This window comes from Chrysochloris asiatica, unplaced genomic scaffold (assembly GCF_000296735.1).
Source record: "Chrysochloris asiatica unplaced genomic scaffold, ChrAsi1.0 scaffold00139, whole genome shotgun sequence".
In the NCBI taxonomy this organism is placed as follows: domain Eukaryota; kingdom Metazoa; phylum Chordata; class Mammalia; order Afrosoricida; family Chrysochloridae; genus Chrysochloris; species Chrysochloris asiatica.
In genome coordinates this window covers 3,076,371-3,097,238 of record NW_006408657.1, presented here as the reverse complement: position 1 = coordinate 3,097,238, position 20,868 = coordinate 3,076,371, and the positions used below count along the sequence as shown (strand labels likewise).

General features: G+C 37.6%; 1 protein-coding gene across 2 annotated transcripts in view; it reads left to right on the top strand.

Annotated features, from left to right (window-relative positions):
• LOC102838260 (dystrophin-like) overlaps positions 1-20,868 on the top strand; it is a 3,237,302-nt gene that overhangs the window by 771,834 nt on the left and 2,444,600 nt on the right. For both annotated transcript variants that reach the window (XM_006870143.1, XM_006870144.1), the window contains exons 5-6: positions 773-865; positions 11,450-11,622. In XM_006870143.1, coding sequence (XP_006870205.1) covers positions 773-865; positions 11,450-11,622 — 266 coding nt within the window. The remainder of the gene's footprint in view (positions 1-772; positions 866-11,449; positions 11,623-20,868) is intronic.

Sequence of the window (20,868 nt, the reverse complement as noted above, 5' to 3'; positions counted from 1 at the left end):
TTGAACTGCAAACTTTGTGGTTGGCAGATCAGTACTGATCATACAGCACCACATATACATGGGGTCCTTGTGTAGTACTATACAGTAAGTACTGAACTGCTAACCTCATGGTTGGCGGTTGAAATCCACAGTCATGCCTTAAAAATCCTATGCAGGGTTACTACGAGTCAGAACAACTCAACAATACTTAACAAGGATAAAACACACACACACACAGGAGAAGAGTTTATAATTTTGTAGAGAAATGAAATTGAAAGTTCATGGTCTTTTCCCACAAACCTTTTGAGAGTCCCCGTTGTGTATTTGTATAATTTTTTCTCCAAGATGAGGTAGATTTTTGTCAACTACAGTCATCCTTCATTTTAAGAGAAACATTACTGTGATCTAGATAGAAACAGTGATGAAATTTCTTTGACTAGTTTCACTTCTATATTGTGAACCAAGTCATAATTTTAGGCATCGTGTCTGAGTTATCATTGTTGTTATCTGTTTAGTCGGACATTCTCTGCCTTCTTTTATAGGTAGTAATCAAATACTTATGCTAAAAATCCATTCATTTCCTAGCTCATCCTAAATGTGCTCTGCACACTTGTTTGTTAGGAAAAGTGCATTCATAAATGCATTTTGCTTAATTTTCAGATGATTTTTAAAAAGCTGCAATCCTGTTTTGGGTCTGAAAATAGCTAAATGTGATTACTGTCTCATTTTATTTTCTTTCCAAACAGACATTTGGTCTCTTTCCTTCAAATGTTTTTTCTCCTCTCTTCAACAGGTAGATTTAGTGAATATCGGAAGCGCTGACATAGTTGATGGAAATCATAAACTGACTCTTGGTTTGATTTGGAACATAATCCTCCACTGGCAGGTGAGAACCCTGATGAATGCTTCCATTTATGTAATTGGGGATGATCCTTTCACTTTTGTCCTTGACCTACAAAACAAACTTGGACTGTATGAGTCTCACAATAACAAGCCCATCCCCCAAAGGCTGCTTTTTTAATTGACACAACTCATGTTATCTGAGATGTTAAAGCTCAGGAAATTATAAAACAGGTTCCAGTCCATTTTCAGAAATCATTTTCTAAGTTTTACACGTGTCATCCATCCGCTAGAGATGGTGCAAAAAAATAGAACAAAGTCTCATCAATCGGGTAGTAAATATTTTTCACAAATAGGTCCCTTCCTCTACAACTCATGTATAAATGTATCTGCATAGCTTTGTAGTTAACTAATTGTTTTTCCAGTTAACCACTTCTAAGGCATAAAACCTTGCCAATCAAGCTTATCTCTAGCCAATGTTAGCTAATGCTATTCCAAGAACTTGTTGTTGTTGCTGTTAAGTGGTGTCAAGTTGGTTATGACTCAGTGACTTTGTATAGGGTTTCCAAGGAGCAGCTGGTGAGTTTGAACATCAACCTAATGGTTCAAACTGACTTTGGCGTACACTGCTTTATTTCACAACGCAACACCAGGGCTCCATTCAGAGAGGATGATATATAATTATATCTATTAATTTGGATGGTTTTGTTTTGTGTTATACACAAATCGTACTTCATAACCTTGTTTTCCAATTGCATTATTTTTTCTAAACCAAATCAGAATAGAGGTAGTATTTATCAGATCCCAGCAGAGCAGATCTGAAAATCATATGATTTAGTGAAAAGAGAATGCCTTTTTTTCAGTCCAACCTAGATAGGCTGGAATTTCAACAATCTCACTTACCATCTTATACTATTGGGTGTAATGCTGTCTCTGTTTGGGGCATACCTCATTGTCAAAATAGAAATAATACTAACATGAATGTTTCATGTTAGGATTAAATGAGAGACTATTTGCAACACAAACAGCATTCTGTAGCACTTTCTTTACAGGTGCAGTATGCTGAACTTTTTCCACTTCTATTTTTAGAATTCTGTGGATAATTGAAATAAGTCTGTCTTTATATAAGTAGGAATTAGTTTGTCATGGAACAGCTTTAATTAACTATTTACATATCATAGCATTTGCTCATTCACTCTGTGTGTCGGAATTTAGCATATTTGCAGCTTTGTCTCACCATCAGCAGAGTCTAATCTTATCACCTTTCCACTGCTCTAACACTACCGCTAAGGAGCTCTGGTAGCGTAGTGGTTACGAATCGGGCTGTGAACCTCAAGGTCAGCAGTTCGAAACTATCAGCTGTTCCGTGGGAGAAAGATGAGGCTTTCTGCTCCTATAAAGATTTACAGCCTCGGAAATCCTGTACAGGGTCGCTATGAGTCGGAACCGACTCCACGGCACACAACAACAACAACAAAACACTACTGCTGGAGTCCTGGGGTGGCGCTGTGGGCTAATATATCAGACTGTAAAGTCATTTGAACTGCAAGGTTGGTGGTTCAAGCTCACCAGCTGATCTTTGGAAACCCTATACAGTGTCGCTATGGGTCAGAATCGACTCGATGGCAGTTAGCAGCAGCAACAACAGGAATACTAGCACCAACAAAAAACTCATGTCCAGTGTTAACCACTCTCCACTCCCATGCCTATCTCTAAGTGATGTAAATCCATTTTCTTTCTTTCTTCTTTTAACTTTGGGGATAGTTTATAGAAATGAAAATATACATCATGATTATTTTCGTGTTTGACTTCCTTAACTAAGTTTTTGGTTCATCCCAATTGTGGACTATTTGGATAATATTACATTTAGTAGGGTTACCTTTAACTTGTATAGTTTGGACTTGCTCAACATCCTTCAGCATGTAGACCAGAGGAATATCTGCTCAACTGAGCAAGCCAGATTGTTCCCTCATTTGGCCCCTAGATCCATTTAAAAACAAAAACAAAAACAAAAACAAAACAACAACACTCGGGACAGATTTAACTCCATTTCACAGTAATATAGAAAGGAAGCTAGAGAATAACCATCTCTTCAGACTACAGTGAACCTCAAGTTGCCCAATTCACAGCTCTTTACATATAGCTAATGATCCCTGGTGGTGCTATAGGACCAGACACCTGAGCACAATGTTGGCAGTTCAAACCTACCATATGCTCTGCTGGAGAAAGATGAGGCTTTCTGCTCTCATAAAAATGTATAGCTTCAGACACTCTACACAGGGCCACGATGAATCAGAATTAATTTAATGGTAGTGGGTTTCCATGTATATGTGGTGCCAAGTAGAACCATCAAGCCATTGTAGTGCCTGCACATTACTGATTTAGCTCTGCTCCTCAGCAGTTCTCATTCTCTTAAAGATAGTGCAGTGTTCCATCACAGACCAACTCTTTTTTTTTTATTATTATTTTTTAATATGGAATTTAAAAGAATGAATGCAAAAATTAAATGACATAAAAAAAAATACACATTTCACTTGGAGTAGCACTGATGTTGATCTTGACAGAAAACGTAGGAGAACTGAGGCCTACCTAGATTCCTAAGCTTCAAGTTGCATTTCTCACCCAGGTGGTCTCTCATATGGAATTCTTTCCAGCTTCAATTCAATGGGTCCCATGAGAGTTTTAAGGACATTTCGTCTCATATTATCTTTAATTTGCTGATGAGCTGGTTCATTTATTATTATTATTACTATTATTGTGAGTATATGGAGGGATATCCATTCAAAGAGAAACACTTTTGTAGTCTTTCCTTTTCTGAGAACTTTGTGATACTATGTTGTTTACCACCTAGATCTCTGAATCATTAGATCCCTGTGGTTGTCATCCTCTGCTTTTTTATCTCATCTCTCTTCATCTGTCACTTCACCCTATTTTCCTAAAACTACTAAAAATGCCTACTTTTTTTCCCCCATTGAATCGCCAAAATATTTTGATTAAAATGGCATATTTACTTTTCTATTAAATAGTTCAAGGAATGCTTGAGTCTCAGTAAAGATTAAAGGACATTCTTCTCAAACTAATGTACTTTCCAAATTTAGCATTAAGAGATGGAAAGATGTGAATGTTTTGTTTCAATGCCACATATGCTATTTATAGTGCTATGGAGGCCTTCTCTTTGAACCAGTAAAAACTCAGGTATGCCAATTCTATTTTCCTGGTTACTTGTGAGGACCATTTTTTGGGTCCTGTTTCTACTTTGAATAAAATTGTTCTCTTGAGAAAGAATGCCTACATTGAGGAGTCAGAGCTTTGAACACAATTGTGGAATAGACAACATGTGTTTGAGATTTTTTCTTTCTTATTTTTTTAATTTTTTTTCCACAACATATCCTTTTTAGGTTAGAAAACTTGGTTCTGCCAACCAGCTGGATATATAAAACAAATCCTGTGAACGGTGATGACCTATGAGGGTCCCTGCCTTTGTTCGTTTACTTAAGAAGAAGGTCTCAGTTCCAGAGTTAGTTCACACCGGGATCTTTATATTATTTATTATGTACACAGCATATGCTTAGCAAAGAAAGATGATGTTTGCATGAGTAGACGTCCTCATTGTGAAATCTCACCTATCAAAAGCCTTCTATACAAGAACATATTCCTGACTTCTGCAGGTCTTGCACCCAAACAATTCTTTTTTTGTGCAAGATTGTTCTTATCCATCTCTGGCCTTGCCGTTTTCCTGTAAGTTCTGTCAAAGGTGGGGATCTGACAACCAGACTTTGAGTTTAGCAGGCAGGGTATTTATTAAGGCATGTGCTTTGAACTAACACCTATGGAAATGAAGAATGAAGGTGGAAAGGAGAGATGAATATTCCCAACTACAGCCTCATTCAACCTAACAGAGAACTCTGGAGCTAGATTGACTGCTCACTTTGTCCCAAGTAGGGCCAAAAATGGCTGAGTCCCTTGTTATTGCTGTTCCATTTGTATTTATATTGTTGTTACTGAGAAAATAAACCAAAATCCAAACCCATTGCCATTCTAACTCCTAGCCTTTCTGTAGCACAGAGTAGACCAGCCGCTATGGGTTTCCAAGACTATAAACCTTAAAAGAATGCACAGCCTACTTCCTTCCAAGGACGTGCATGTGTTTTAAAGTTGGGACCACCAGGACTAATTTTGTGAGAATATTCACAGCAAAATCTATACCTATTCAACAGTTATTACATGGATATTTCAGTAACATTTATTGTTGTTGTTGTTGTTAGGTGCCATCAAAAAGGTACTAACTCATAGCAGCCCTATGCACAAGACAACTAAACACTGCCTGGTCCTTTGGCAACCTCTCAATCATTGCTAGCTTTGAGCCCATTGCTGCTGCCGCTATGCCAATCCATCTTGTTGGGGAACTTCCTCTTTTTCTCCCATCCTCCACTTTATGATCATTATATCCTTCTCCAGGGACTGGTCCCACTTGATAATATGTCTAAATTATAAGAGACGAACCCTGCAAATTGTGGCTTCCAAGGGGCATTCTGGCTGTACTTGTTCCAATGCAGATTTGCTTTTTCTTTTGGCAATCCATGGAATTTTTAATATTCTCCTTCAACTCCATAAATCAAATGCATCAATTCTTCTATGGTCATTCTTATTCACTGTCCAACTTTCACATGCATATGAGGTTATTGAAAATACCATGGCTTGGGTGAGGCTCACCTCAGTCCTATACCCACCTTTCGTAATTTTAGAACATTTGGTGTTCCCAGTTGTTCGCACAACTGCCTCTTGATCGATGTACAGGTTTTTCAAGAGCACTATTAAGTGTTCAGGAATAATCGTTCTTCGCAGTATTGTCCATAACTTGTCACGATCCATACAATTGAATGTCTTTGCGTAGTCAATAAAACAAAGGTAAACATCTTTCTGTTATTCTCTGTTTTCAGCCAAGATCCCTCTGACATCAGCAATGATATCTCTCATTCCATGTCATTTTATGAATTTGGCTTGAATGTCTTTAAGTTCACTGTCAATGTATGGTTGCAGCAATTTTTGTATTGTCTTTAGGTTTTCCTTGTTTGCAATTTTGATGATACCTTCCAGAGATTTCTGCATTTTCTTGGGCACAAATAAGATCTGTTCTAGTCAGTTGGCCAGATAGTTGTCTTCCAAGTTTCTTGGCATAGATATGTGAGTCCCTCCAGTGCTGCATGGGTTTGTTGAAAGATTTAAATTTGCATTCCATCAATTTCTGGTGCCTTATTCTTTGCCAGTGTCTTCAATGTGCCTTGGACTTTTTCTTTCAGTATCATTGCCTCTTAAATATATGCTACCTTTTGAAATGGTTGAACATTGACTATTTCTTTTTGGTACATTTACTCTGTTTATTGCTTATATGTTCTTTTAATGCTTTCTCCATCATTCAATATTTTGTCCATAGAATCTTCAATATTGCAAGTTTAGGCTTGAATTTTTTCTTCAGTTCTTTCAGCTTGAGATATGCTGAGTGTAGTCTTTTTGGTTTTCTTACTCCAGGCCTTAGCACATTTTGGTACAATATTTGCCTTTGTCTTCTTGTGCTGACCTTCGAAATATTCTAATTAGATATTTTACCTCTTCATTTCTTCCATTTACTTTTGCATCTCTTTGCTGAAGAGTAAGTTTCAGAATCTCTGTTGACATCCATTTTGTATTTTTCCTTCTTTCTTGTCTTCTTAATGTCCTTTTTCTTTCTTCTTGTATGATGTTATTGATGTTATCCCACAACTCTTCTGGTCTTTGGTATTTAATGTCTAATACATCAAAGCTGTTTTTGAGATGGTCTCTAAATTCAGGTGGGATATGTCCAAGGTCATTATTTTGGCTCTCGTGGACTTGTTTTAATTTTTTTAAACGTCACCTTGAATTTCTATATAAGCAATTGATGATCTGTTCCACTTTCTGCCCCTGGCCTTGTTTTGGATGATAATATGACCTTTTCCACCATCTCTTTCCACTAATGTACTCAATTTGATTGCTGTGTATTCCATGGAGAGGGCCACGTGTATAATCATCTTTTTATTTATTTATTTATATTTTTTTAACGATTGTAATGAGGAAGTCATTGGTCTTGCAAAATTGTATCATGTGATCTTCACCATCATTTCTATCTCAAGGCCATATTTTCTTCATCTTTGTTTTTTTCTTTTGCATTCTAGTCTGCAGTGATTATCAATACATCTTGATTGCATGTTTGATCAATTTCAGACTGAAGAAGTTGGTAGAATTTTCAAATTTCATCATAAGTAGCTTTACTTGTTGATGTGTAAATTTGAATAATAGTGTTATTAGCTAGTCTTCCTTGTGATGATAAATGTGATGCCATTTCTCTTCAATTTGTTATTCCTTGCATACTAAGCCATGTCAATGTGAGATTCAAAATGGCCAATACCAGTCCATTTCACCTCACTAATGCCTTGGATATCAATGTGTATTTGTTCCATTTCATTTTTGACAATTTCCCTAAATACATACTTCATACATTTCATGTTCTGATTGTTAATGGATGTTTAAAGCTGTTTCTCTTCATTTTAATGTGTACCCCATCAATAAATGAAGGTTCCGAGGGCTTTACTCGATTCACGTAATCATTGTTGTTGTTGTTAAGTGCCGTCGAGTCGGTTCCGACCCATAGCGACCCTGTACAGGGTTTCCGAGGGTGTAAATCTTTATGGGAGTAGAAAGCCTCATCTTTCTCCCGCAGAGCAGCTGGTAGTTTCGAACCGCTGACCTTAAGGTTCGCAGCCCGATTCGTAACCACTACGCTACCACAGTTCACGTAATCATGGTCAGCTCTAATTTGAAGAGGCAGGTCTTCCCCATGATGAGGAGCTCATCATCTGGCACTATATTTGCCAGTGTTCTGGTGCTCTTCATCATGTTTTAATATTCAATATTTTGGTTCTTTCTGACAGTCTTCCACTGCTGTTTGTATGGTTTTCCGTGAGTACATATTCTGAATTAGTCCATCTCTACTTCTTCCTAGTCTCTCTTTGTCTGGAAGCTCAACTGAAACCTGTCTACTGTGGGTGACCTTGTTGTTACTTAAAATACTAGAGGCATAGTTTCCAGAATCACAGCAACTGTGATATCATACAGCATTGTCTGATAAACTGACAGTTGAGTGATGCTACCTTTGATTTGAATTGTGCAACCATTCTCACTCTCCTTCACTGAATTGTTCCTTCCTCATTAACATAAACTCACTGCCCCTAACATTCCTAGTTAATCTTTCAAATTGCTGTTGTCAATTTGATGCCTAATGATAAATCTTGAAAGACCACAATGCTGAAGGCAGGCATTGTTTAGTTGTTAGCTAAACCACTGTTCGATTTTAAGAAGACTTCAGGGGATGCCGAGTCTATATATCACTGTGTTTCATCAGTCACTATGTGTGGAGTGTGTTGGGAAGGAAATGTGAGAATTTGTGGGAGAGAACCCTACAACTCAGGGCTGACAGATGAAAGTTGCCTTAAGACAACAGGAGCAAGGATTCCTTTCTTGAAAGTGGAATCTTGGTGAGGAATCTCTACATCCATCATACCATTTTTGTCCAGTTAACTTCTAGCCAATTTTTGAAATCATTGCTCGAAGGCACTTCAAACTTTTACTTACAAAATAATGTAATTTCTGTGTGTATGAATGCACACTCACATATACACAACTGACTATATTAATTTATGTTTCTTTTCTCTTTCTTAGGGAAAAGTCCTGAGGACAGGGACAGTTTCTTTTTACTGTCTCCATTCCTAACTCAAGGTCTAGCCTCAGTGAAGTTGTCTGCGTGACGGTCTTTATCTGAGGCAAAGACGAAATGGTTCTCATGCATTGCCCATTATTTTTTCCCAGCAACATTTCTACTAGAGTAGAAGCAATATCAAGGAGGCTGAGTCTGATAAGCTGAATTAGTGCATAATGATGCTAAGGTGGTTTTGAATCAAATAGTGTGTTGCCTTTTAATATTATGCATATCAAGGGCAGTCTGACAAAGCATTTTACAAATGAATTCCAAGCATCTTGGGAGGGTTGCAGGATCAATGGAAATCCAACTTAGGAAGTTGTGCACTGTATAACTTTAGAATGTCATGGGGAAACATATGAATCTTACATAAGTCTTTCACCTATTTATGCACTAAATAAGCAGGTCAGGATGGAATTAAGAAAACCGGAGAATCCACCCCTAAATAATACACATAGCTATCAAAAGAGCCTGACAAATAAATGCAAAGATTTCCAATCTTCAATTCATTCCCACCTTTATAGGGCATTTTCTCAAATCCTTTAAAAAATATGTTTAGACAGGTCTAATACTTTGTTCTAATATTTGCATCAAATGTTTTATAAAGAGATAACTTGGAGATGTTGAAATAAGCATCTACCCCAAGGCATTTTTGGTGGTGTAGAATCAGCACTGGACTGCTAACTACAAGGTCAGTGGTTCAAATGCACGAGCTACTCCTTGGAAACTATACAGGGTTTCTCTGAGTCTGAACCAACTCACTGGCACTTAACAACAATATGGATGATGACACAGATAAAATTCATTATTATATCAAATATTCATCACAATGTACCTTATATTTTTCAAAAGGAACGTTCTTGTTGGTAAGAATTATGGTGTCTTATAAGGGTCAGAGAAAAAGAGGAAGAACCCTAGCGAGATGGATTGGCAAAGTGGCAGCATCTATGGGCTCAAGTTGGGCAACAGTTGTGAGGTTGGCCCAGGTTTGGGCAGTGTTTTGTTCTGTTGTGCATAAGATCTCTATGAGTCGGTTTTGACTTGATGGCACCTAACAACAATAACAACAAATAAAGGGCATGATTTATATTTCAAAAGTAACCTGATAGATAATCATTTCATAAACTCTGGCCAGAGTTTCTAGTATAGTGAGGTCTCGTTATTTTCTTGAAACAGGTAACAGTTGCTTACTATGGATTACTGCTTCAGATTAGTTGCAGTAATGAACTTTAAAATACTGTAATTTTCTGAATGATATTTATATGAAGCCTTAGGGAGAAGCAAATACACAAATCAGCAACTAATGGAAAAAAATAAGGGCACACATCCACAGCTTTAGGAATACATACTCGTATCTCTTTTGTTGATTTCTATCGTTTATTAAATATAAGGAAATTCATTACCAGATTCTTTTTTTTTTAATTTTTTTCAGTTCAGTCAGTAAACAGGTATTATTGTAAGTTATAGTGTACACCAAGGGTTCTTATCATGGTAAATTATGTTCTTTGATTCTTAGAGCAAAATTTTAACAGAGACTTTTGGGTTAAAACAATATAAACCCATTTGCAACTCACTGTACTGGATCTGTTGTTAGGTGCCATTGAGTGAGCCTACATAAAAGAGCAGGAAACAGAGCCAGCTTCTGTACCATCCTCATAGTTGTTCTTATGTTTGAGCCCAATGTTGCAACCACTGTAGGAATCTATCTCTTTGAGGATCTTCCTCTTTTTCACTTGTGTGTTGCTGTGGGTTAATGTGCCAGACTGCAAAGCCATTTGAACTGCAACGTTAGCGGTTCAAGCTCACTAGCTTCTCCTCAGAAATCCTATACAGGGTCGCTATGGGTCAGAAGCAACTCAATGGCATGTAACAACAACAACAACAACATACTTACCAAGGAGTCCTGGTGTGGTGCTGTTGGTTAAACCGCTCAACTGCAAGTTGGCTTTAACCACAAGGTTGGTGGTTCAAGCTCACCTGTTGCTCCTTGGAAATACTATACAGTGTCGATATGGGTCAGAACCGACTCAACAGTGCTTAACAGCACAGCAGCATACTTACCAAGGAGTATTGGTGTCTATGGGTTAGTGTGCTGGGCTGTAAAATCAGTTTGAACCACAAGTCGGGGCTCAAGCTCACCAGCCGCTCCTCGGAAACCCTCTAAATCTAAAGGGTCTCTATAAGTCAGAACTGACCCCATGGATGTTTACAACAACAGCATACTTACCAAGCATGATATCCTTCTCCAGGATTGGCCCCTCCTGATCACATGTCCATTGAGTCTCGCCATAATCACTTGTAAGGAGCATTCTGACTGTACTTGCTGCAACACAGATTTGTTTGTTCTTCATTAATTCTATGGCATACTTAATATTCATCATATTCATCATTAACACCATTATTCAAAGGCATCAGTTTTTCTTCGATCCTTCTTAGACACTGTTCAGCTTTACTGTTTAGAATTATGTGTGTGCTAGCCCTACTATCCTAAAATAGCAAATATAGGTTGCATCCTCTGTTAGAAACTTTTTGAATGATGTATACACTTTATTCTCTAATATTTCCAGTGGAATTTACAATACCAACATTTTTATAAACCTAAATTAACAGAGTGTACCACAGAACCCAGGGATGATATTAGACATGTTTAATAAATGGTATGGTGCAAGCTTCAAACACAGCACATGCCTGGATAACTAGAATGGACCAGGTTCTGCTTGAATGTTTTATTTTTCATTATCAATTGGATGTAAATTCTCACTATTTATTATTGTAAATTGAGGATTTTCATGTTTAAATTTGTAGGGTCTTGCTCAGAGAATGTATTTGCTTATGAAAATTGTTTGTGTCCACATGCAGGTCAAAAATGTAATGAAAAATATCATGGCTGGATTGCAACAAACCAACAGTGAAAAGATTCTCCTGAGCTGGGTCCGCCAATCAACTCGCAATTATCCACAAGTTAATGTGATCAATTTCACCACCAGTTGGTCTGATGGCCTGGCTTTGAACGCTCTCATCCATAGTCATAGGTAAGGAGCTTACTAAGAGGTTGAACAATTTTTAGAAGTTTTGATTTTGACTGTTGAGATGTTTTCCACCTTAGCTTGGTTCCAGATCAATTTGTACTATGCAACATGTTATGTATTGGCTATGTATGACTACCTTGATTCATCCATCAAAATGAACAGAATAGGGATATTTATATTAATATAATTTATGTGCTGAAATATGAATGTTTGTAGAGCATGAATGTAGTTATACCATAGTGACAATGTATTCGAAATTGGGACTCTTCTAGAAAATCCAAAATGTGTTTTAGCATTGCTGAGATGGATTTCCTTTTTTATACTAATATGTTTGATACTAAAGTATAGGGCTAAAAACGGTATCAAATTTCACGTAAGTAGCTGCTGACATATAATTAGTTGTTATGCTAAGATAAATAATATAGACAAAAAGGAACACATTTGTTTGTTCAGATATACATTTAGATAGGAAACTCCATAAATCCTGTATATATATTCTTATTGGTGAGGATGAGTGATTTTAGCATTTTAGCAACAAAGGCGAAAATCAGAATACTATGACTCAGTGTTCTGAGTATCAAAATTAGCAATTAATCTGCAAGTGCAAAGCAATTGATATAACCTGTGTTTGAGAGACCGCTACTCAATGTGATATAGTGAATCAAATATCCTTACCCATATCCCACACGATTATACATGTCTTAAGATACCCAAATTGAAGTCCTTGGATGGCACAAATGGCTAAATACCACTAGCTGAGGAGTAAGTGGTGGGTTTGAACCAACGACCTTGTTGTTAGCAGCCAAACATCCTTAATCCAAGAGCAAAATCTCTAAAAAAGCATCTTTTCCCAAAGTCTTGTTCTAAGTGAATGCACAGCAACTTGTTTTTTGAATGAAGTCCAACCAGCACTCACTTGACATGTTACACCACGTCAACACATTGTTTTTCCTATGTGTGAGATGAAAAAAAAAAAAAAAAATCCAGTTTCAGTCTAGCCAGATGTGGAGGGATAGAGACATTTATGCTATATCATAAGTCAGTCCATATTTATGCAACCACATGTTTTGCAGTTGTTGTTGTTGTTAGGTGCCATTGAGTTGGTACTGATTCAGCGACCTTATGCACAGCCGAATGAAATACTGCCCAATCCTGGGCCAACCTCACTACCATTGCCATGCTTGAGTCCATCGATGCTGCCACTTGGCCAATCCAACTCGTTGGGGGTCTTCCCCTCTTTCTCTGACCATCCGCCTTACCAAACAGCGACTGATTCCTCCCAACAGTATGTCCAAAGTATGAGAGACTAAGTTTGGCCATGTTGGCCTCTAAGGAGCACTCTGGCTGCACTTCTTCCATAACAGATCTGTTGGTTCTTTAGGCAGCCCATGGCACTTTCAGTATTCTCCTCCAACACCATATCTCAGAAGCATCAATTCTTCTACAGTCTTCCTTATTCACTGCCCAGCTTTCACATGCATATGAGGTTATTGAAAATACCATGGTTTGGGTCAGGTGCACTTTAGTCTTCAAGCTGACATCTTTGCTCTTCAACACTTTAAAAAGGTCTTGTGCAGCAGATTTGCCTAATGCAATATGCCATTTGATTTCTTGACTGCTGCTTCCATGAGTGTTTTTCAGTAAGAATCTGAAAAAAAATGACCTTGCTGTTCATGTACACATTTGCAGATGAACTAAAAAATGGAGGGTTAGGGTATTCTGTCCTGACTGGCTCTTTAAAATGTTTTCTTCAAATGGATGACTTCAATGCTGCAAGCATGTTCACACACTACATTTGTTAAGACTCTATTTCATGATTTCTGAATGTATTTGTTGTAGGTAATATAGTCAACATATTCAGATTGCCCTGTCACATCTATCCCTGACCCGCTCTTTCTCTCTAGAAATGCATTCATTTATGTGTTCTCTCCTGTTTTATTACACAGATCATCAGTAACTGACTTGTTTGATAAGTTACATGGCTATTTCTCAAGTGGTTTCACATATTTGATTACTGCTGTTTCATGAATAATCCTCTCCTTTTTGTTTTTGACAAATATTCATATTGTTTATCTAAAAAAAGAGAGAGGTTGGAGTCTCTGTTGCAAGGTAACTGTCAATACATTTACAGAGGGCAGGGGTGTGCTTATTTCAATGATTGACTGAGTAAGCTATATAAAAAGACATACTTAATATAGAATACAGGGACTGACAAAAGACCTCGCCAAAGTTGGTGGTTATTGTTAAATGACTTGTAGTTGGTTCTGACACATAGCGATCCTGTATAGGGTTTGCAGGAGCCTCTGGTGGGTTTCAACTGCCGACCTTGTGGCACAGTCCAGTGCCGATCCTATAGCACCAAAATATTGAAAATTATTTATTTAAAAGTATTTTTTTATTTTAATATGTAAACAATTAAAAGTTGTATGCTATAATACACAGTTCATTACAGTGCTTTTAAAAAGAAATTCTACTTTTGTTGGACAACAAAATGATACATGTTGTTAAGTGTTGCTGAGTCAGTTCTGACTCATATCAATCATGGACATGGTTTCTGAGGCTTTAAGTCTTCGTAGCATGAGAGAGTCTCATATTTCTCCTGTGGCGCGACTGGCGGGCTTGAACTAAGGACTTTGTGGTTTGAAGTCTAATGTTTATCATGTAAATGCTCAAAATATACCGATAAAATTGTTATAAGTATGTTGTTGTTGTTAAGTGCCATCAAGTCGATTCTGACTCATAGCGATCATAGAGTACATAAATGTATTTTTCTAGTTCTCGTTTTAATTTATTGCAAGTGAAATAGCAAGTGTTTTGAAAAGTAGCCATTTGAGTCAGGGACAAAAGAAAAATAAGCAAAATATGTATTAATGGACACAATTTTAATCAATAAACTTAACTCTGGCAATGTAGTGGTTAAGAGGTGGGCTCCTAACCTCAAGGTCATCTAGTTTGAAACTACCCACACTTCCCAGGGAGAAAGATGAGCCTGTCTGCTCCTGAAAAGATTTACAGCTTCAGAAACCCTATACAGGGTAGCTATGAGTGGGAACCGACTCCATGGCACATAACCACCACCACCAAACTTCACTCTTGAATCAGTTATTGTCAACAACTCTCTTTATTCCTTCTGATGTCATCATAGTTATATTCGTATATTTTGATTTCTTGATTTAGTTGTTCTGTGTGTCACTGAGGTTAATGAGCTGGACTGTAAATTTGATCTGCAAGGTTGGCAGTTCAAATTCACCAACTGCTCCACAGAAACCCTATACAGACTGTTTTGAGACAGAAGCATCTCGACGGTATTTAACAACAATGACAAGCATTGTAATTTTCTCCTTATTAAAAAGCCCACCAATGTTAACTCTCCTCCCCTCTGTCTCCTAATTTTTATTATTGTTGTTAAATGATGTTGAGTTTGTTCCAACTCATGGAGACCTTGTATAGGGTTTCTGAAGAGCAGCTGGTGGGTTTGAACTACTGACATTGCAGCTAGCAGTCCATTGCTTATCCTACAGTAACATATCAGAACTTCTGATTTTTATTTTGTTGCCTGTAAGTGCCATTCAGTCGCTTCTGACTCAGTGACCCAGTATAGGGTTTCTGAGAAGCAGCTGGTGGGTTTGAACCACCGACCTTGCAGATCAAACTGATTTTGCTGTCCAGTGCTTATCCTACAGAGTCACACCAGGACTCCTGATTTTTTTTTTTTAATAGTTACATTGAAATGATTACCTTCTCCCTATTCCCTCAAGAAAAGATGAATACCATGGAGTCAATTCCAACTCACAGCATCCCTGCAGACAAGATCAATGGTTTTCTGAGTCTGTAAATCTTTACAGGAGCAGATGACCTTATCTTTCCCATGAGGAGAGACTTGTGGGTTTTAACAACCAACCTTGTAATGAGCAGCCCAATGCTTAACTCATTATGCCACTAAAGTTCCCCATTAAAATGATTATATTCTTATAATTTTCCCTTTATTGCCTTAATTGATATGATTGCTGTGTAAACTTCCATAGAATCACCCTTGGCTCATGGCAACTCATGTGTTACAGAATAGAATGGCTCCGTTGGATTTTCCTGGTTGTAATCTTAACAGAAATAGACTAGCAGAGCAGCTGGGTGGGTTCTAACCACCAACTTTCAGGTTATCATGTGATCATAAGCTTCTTATTCCACCCAGAGGAATCTGGGCAAGAAGGTCTGGCAATCTGCTTCGGAAAGTCACAAATATGAAAACCCTTCGGAACAAAGTACTTCTTTATTGCTTTGCAGTTCTACTTTAAAATGCCTGAGGAGTCCATGAATCAGAATTGCCTCACGGACAACTTGATAGTGTTATGTCCAGAACAGTTTTGTTAATATTTAATCAACTTCAGAAAGGATCTGGTGACTATTTAATATTAGGACAAGAACATTATCACCCTTATTCTAAGTTCTTCCTCTTCTTTACATTTCCCATTTTAAAATTATTTTTGGATCAACAAAGCTTGCAACATTTATATTTATCCTGTGAGCATAGATGTTTTTGGTAAATCTATGAATTGAAAATGAACGAATGCTATTATATACATAATATTTTATATTTAGAACAAAACAATAGAATTTGTTTTTAAGCTATTGTTACTTGCTAGGCATTTTTCTTTTACTATTATTTCATCTCTATCTAAGGAGACTTGGTGGTGCAATAGATTAGCATTTTTCTGATAACTGTAAGGTCAGCAGATCAAACACACTAGCTTTACTCGGAGAAAAATGAGATTGTCTTCTCCCATATTTACAGTTTCAGAAACCCTATGGAGCAGTTATATAATCTTATATACAGTTATAGGGAGCTCTGGTAGCATATAGTGGTTACGAATCGGGCTGCGAACCTTAAGACCATCAGTTCGAAACTACCAGCCGCTCCGCTGAAGAAAGATGAGGCATTGTGCTCCCATAAAGATTTACGGCCTCAGAAACCCTGTCCGGGGTCGTTATGGGTCGGAACTGACTCGACGGCACTTATCAACAACAACAATATATACAGTTATTGTGTTATATATAAGATTGCAATGAGTCTAATCCACTTGATGGCAGTAAGTTTGGTTTCAGGGTTTAGACATTACTGGAAGTAAAATATTCCATCTATTTCTTATGATATTGTTGTCGTTGTTAGTTGCCATTGAGTTGATGTGGCCTCAAGATGACCCCAAGTATGTAGAGTAGAACTGTTTCTTAGAATTTTCAATGCTATGACTTTTTGGAAGCAGTTCACCAAGACTGTCTCCCTAGGCACTTCCGTGTGGATTTGAATCAACAGCCTTTTGACTAGTACTTAACAATTTACACCAATTAAGGTGTATGATAAGGAGCTCTGGTAGCATAGTGCTTATGAATCAGGCTGAGAACTGCAAGGTCAGTAATTTGTAACCACCAGAAGTTCCGTGGGAGAAAGATGAGGCTTTCTGCTCCTGTATAGATTTACAGCCTCGGAAACTCTTTACAGGGTCACTATTAGTCGGAACTGACTCCACGGCACATAACGCACTATCCTTCTACAGATTAGGAGACTGAGGCATAGAGAGTTTATTTAACTTGCTTAAAAGACCATTTGGGGAGGCCTTTTATAGCAGCATAGAATAAGTACTCGACCTCAAGGTCGGTTTGAACGCCAAGGTCAGCAGTCCAAACTCACCAGCCACTCCTTGTAAACATTATACAGGGTTGCTGTGAGTCAAAAGCTACTCGATGACACTTAGGAACAACAATAAGACCATTTGCCTAACATGTGGTAAAGTTAAGATAGAAGTTTATGGAGTTTGACTCCAGGGGACTCTTGTATACGATAGGGCAACCTGTTGCTGTCCATTTCCTCAAAAGTCAGGTGATACTGATTACCTGTTCTTATTTATGAATTATGCTCATTGGAAACCCTGTGTAGGGTCACTAAGAATCAGACCCACCTCGATGGCACTTAACTACAACAAGATTCATTAATTAAGGTCTAACTTTGGATTGGAAGCTATAAGGAGTTCCCCTTTAATTGTTAACTTTTCCAATTCTTAAAGAATGTAAACATCAGAGATATTTGTAATGTTAATTTAATTACTTAAAGCAATTGACAAGATTTACATGTAGAGCAAAGAGAGATGCTTCATTTGTTAAAGGATGTAGTTGAACTCTATTAGTTTATAGGACTCTGTAAGGTAATCTAACACCTTGATTATTAGTTAAGGGCTGAAGAGATGGGTGAGAGGGTTTAGATCATTGTTTTCAAATGTGAAAGCATTTTTTTCTATATTCTCCATAATCATTTACATTTATTTCTAACACTCACCCAGTTATCTTCTTTTCCACTGCTATTGCCTAGCCTAAACCCACTGCCATCAAGTAGATTCTGACTCACAGCAACCCTATAGGACAGTGTCGAACTACTCCTTGGGGTTTCTGAGACAGTAAATCTTTATGGGAGCATCAGCTTTCTGTCTTGGGAAGGCTGGTGGGTTTATACCACTGACTTTGTATTTCATAAACCAACACTTACTCATTCCTCTAAAGACCTAATGGATTGCCATCATGTCAGTTCTGAGTCATAGCAACACTGTGTAGGATTTTCCAGACTGGTAACCTCTATGTGTATCTGTTTTAATTTTCTTCAGGTTCCACTTGAATTTGCATATGATCAATTGATGGTCTCTTCCACAGACTACCCCTGGCCTGGTTTTGGTTGATGACATGGACTTTGTCTAGTCTTTTTCCACACATGTAGTAAATTTGATTTCTGTGTATTCCATCTGGTGAGGTTCAAGTGTATAGTAGTCTTTTATTTTGTCTAAAAAAAGGCATTTACAATGAAGAAGTTATTGGTCTTGCAAAATCCTATCATGTGATCTCCAGCATCATTTCTATTACTTAGGCAAAATATTCCTACTATTGATCTTTCCTCTTTGTTTTCAACATTTGCATTCCAATTACCAATAATTGTCAATATGTCTTTTTTGAAAAGCTTTTATTGTGTGTTGAGTGAAAGTTTACATTGGATAACATCATTTTTGCACTCATCCTATTGCATTTTGCTTTATTGAAATGATTACAATCCCCTCCATGCATCACCATTCTACAGTATTTGCTTCTATTATTACCTCTCTTTTTTGTTGTTGTTGTTGTCCACAAAAGCATTCAGGAATATATAATAATTTACACAACCTAAGGACACATTTTGCAAACCTGCCTCCTGACTTCCAGCACACAGCCTTTCTCTTTCAGTGAGTCTCTGCTGTTCTGTCTCTCAATGTCATCAACTTTGCCTCCATCTCTGGAGTCACTGCTTCTCTGGACAGGATCCCACATGCCTCTCATGCTCCTTGATGGTCATAGGGTACTTTGTTCCTGGAATGTGAGATTATCTGTTCCCATTTTATGATGCAAAACTTCTAAATTTACAGTTGTGACAATCGCAATTAGTCATGATAGCAATTACTATTGAATCATAAGAATCTTATCCCCATCTCTTTTCATCACAATTGTCAATACATCTTAATTGCATGTTTGATCAATTTTAGACTGAATAAGTTGGTAGAATTCTTTCATCATCACGGGCTTTCATGGTTCGTGCATATATTTGAATAATAGTGGTATTAACCAGTCTTCCGTGTAAGCGTATGGATATTATCCTATCACAGACAGCATTGTACTTCAAGACCAACCTTGACATTTTTTTTTGATGTTGAATTCTATACCATTCCTCTTCAATTGGTCATTCCCGGCATAGTAAATCATATGATTGTCAGATTCAAAATGGCTGAAAGTAGAGAATGCAAGAAAAATGTTTATCTGTGCTTTATTTACCATGCAAAGGCTTTCAATTGTGTGGATCATGATAAGCTGTGAGCAACATTGCAGATATGAGCATTCTGGAACACTTAATTGTGCTCATGAGGAATCTGTACATGGACCAAAAGGCAGTTGTTCAAACAGAACATGGGAACACGGGATGGTTTAAAATTAAGAAAGGTGTACAAGAGGGTTGTATTCTTTCACCATACTTATTCAACCTGTATGCTGTGCAAAAAATCTGAGAAGCTGTATTATAGGAAGAAAAATGTGGCATTAGGATTGGAGGAAGATGCATTAACAACATGAGATATGCAGATGATACCACCTTGCTTGCTGTAATCGAAGAGGACTAAAAATAGTTACTGAGGATGACCAGTGAACACAGACTTAAATATGGTTTGCATCTCAATGTAAAGAAAATAAAAAACAGCATCCATAAGTGGAGAAATGATTGCAGTTGTCAAAGACTTCATTTTGCTTGAATGAACCATCAACACTCATGGGAGCTGCAGTCAAGAAATCAACCGACGTATGGCATTGGACAAATCTGCTGTACATGACCTTTTTTAAGTGTTTCTGAGCAAAGATGTCAGTTTGAGAACTAAGGTGCACCTGACCCAAGCATTGGTATTTTCCATAACTTCATATGCATCGGAAAGCTGGACAGTAAATAAGGAAGCCCATACAAGATTTGATGCATTTGAGTTATGGTATTGGAGGAGAATATTGGATTGACCAAAAAAAAAAAAAAAATCTGTGTTGGAAGAAGTACAGCCAGAGTGCTCCTTGAAAGCCAGGATGGCCAGAATTCATCTCTCAGAATTCGGACATATTGTCAGGCGGGATCAGTCACTGGACAGAAGGATATCATGTTTGGTAAAGTGGAGGGTCAGAGAAAATGAGGAAGAACCCCAGTGAGATGGATTGGCACAATGGCAGCAGCAACATGGGCTCAGGTGCAGCAATGATTGTTAGGTTGGCCCAGGGCCAGGCAGTGTTTCATTCTGTTGTTGCATAGTGTTGTTATGAGGTATTAACAACTCAGTGACAACCAATAAGAACATACCTTTACCTGAGCAGTCTCATCTTTCTCCCACTGAGTGGATTGAAAGTACTGACCTTTAAGTTAGTGGCCCAACTCATAACCAGTTATGCTAACAGGTCTCCGTAACCATTGTCTTGTTGTTGTTGTTGTTGTTTAGTGTCATGAAGTATTAGAGACCCATGTATAGGGTTTCTTAAGAGCGACTGATTTGATCTGTCAACAATCCAATGCTTATGCTAAAGCACCACACCAGAACCCATTTTCTAGAGAGGGATAAAAAAAATATGGTGCAGAGGGTGCTTAGTGACATAGCAATCCTACCATATAGTCTCAATTTTAATTCCATCGTCAGTGGTAATGTTGAATTCATATTGAGTTCC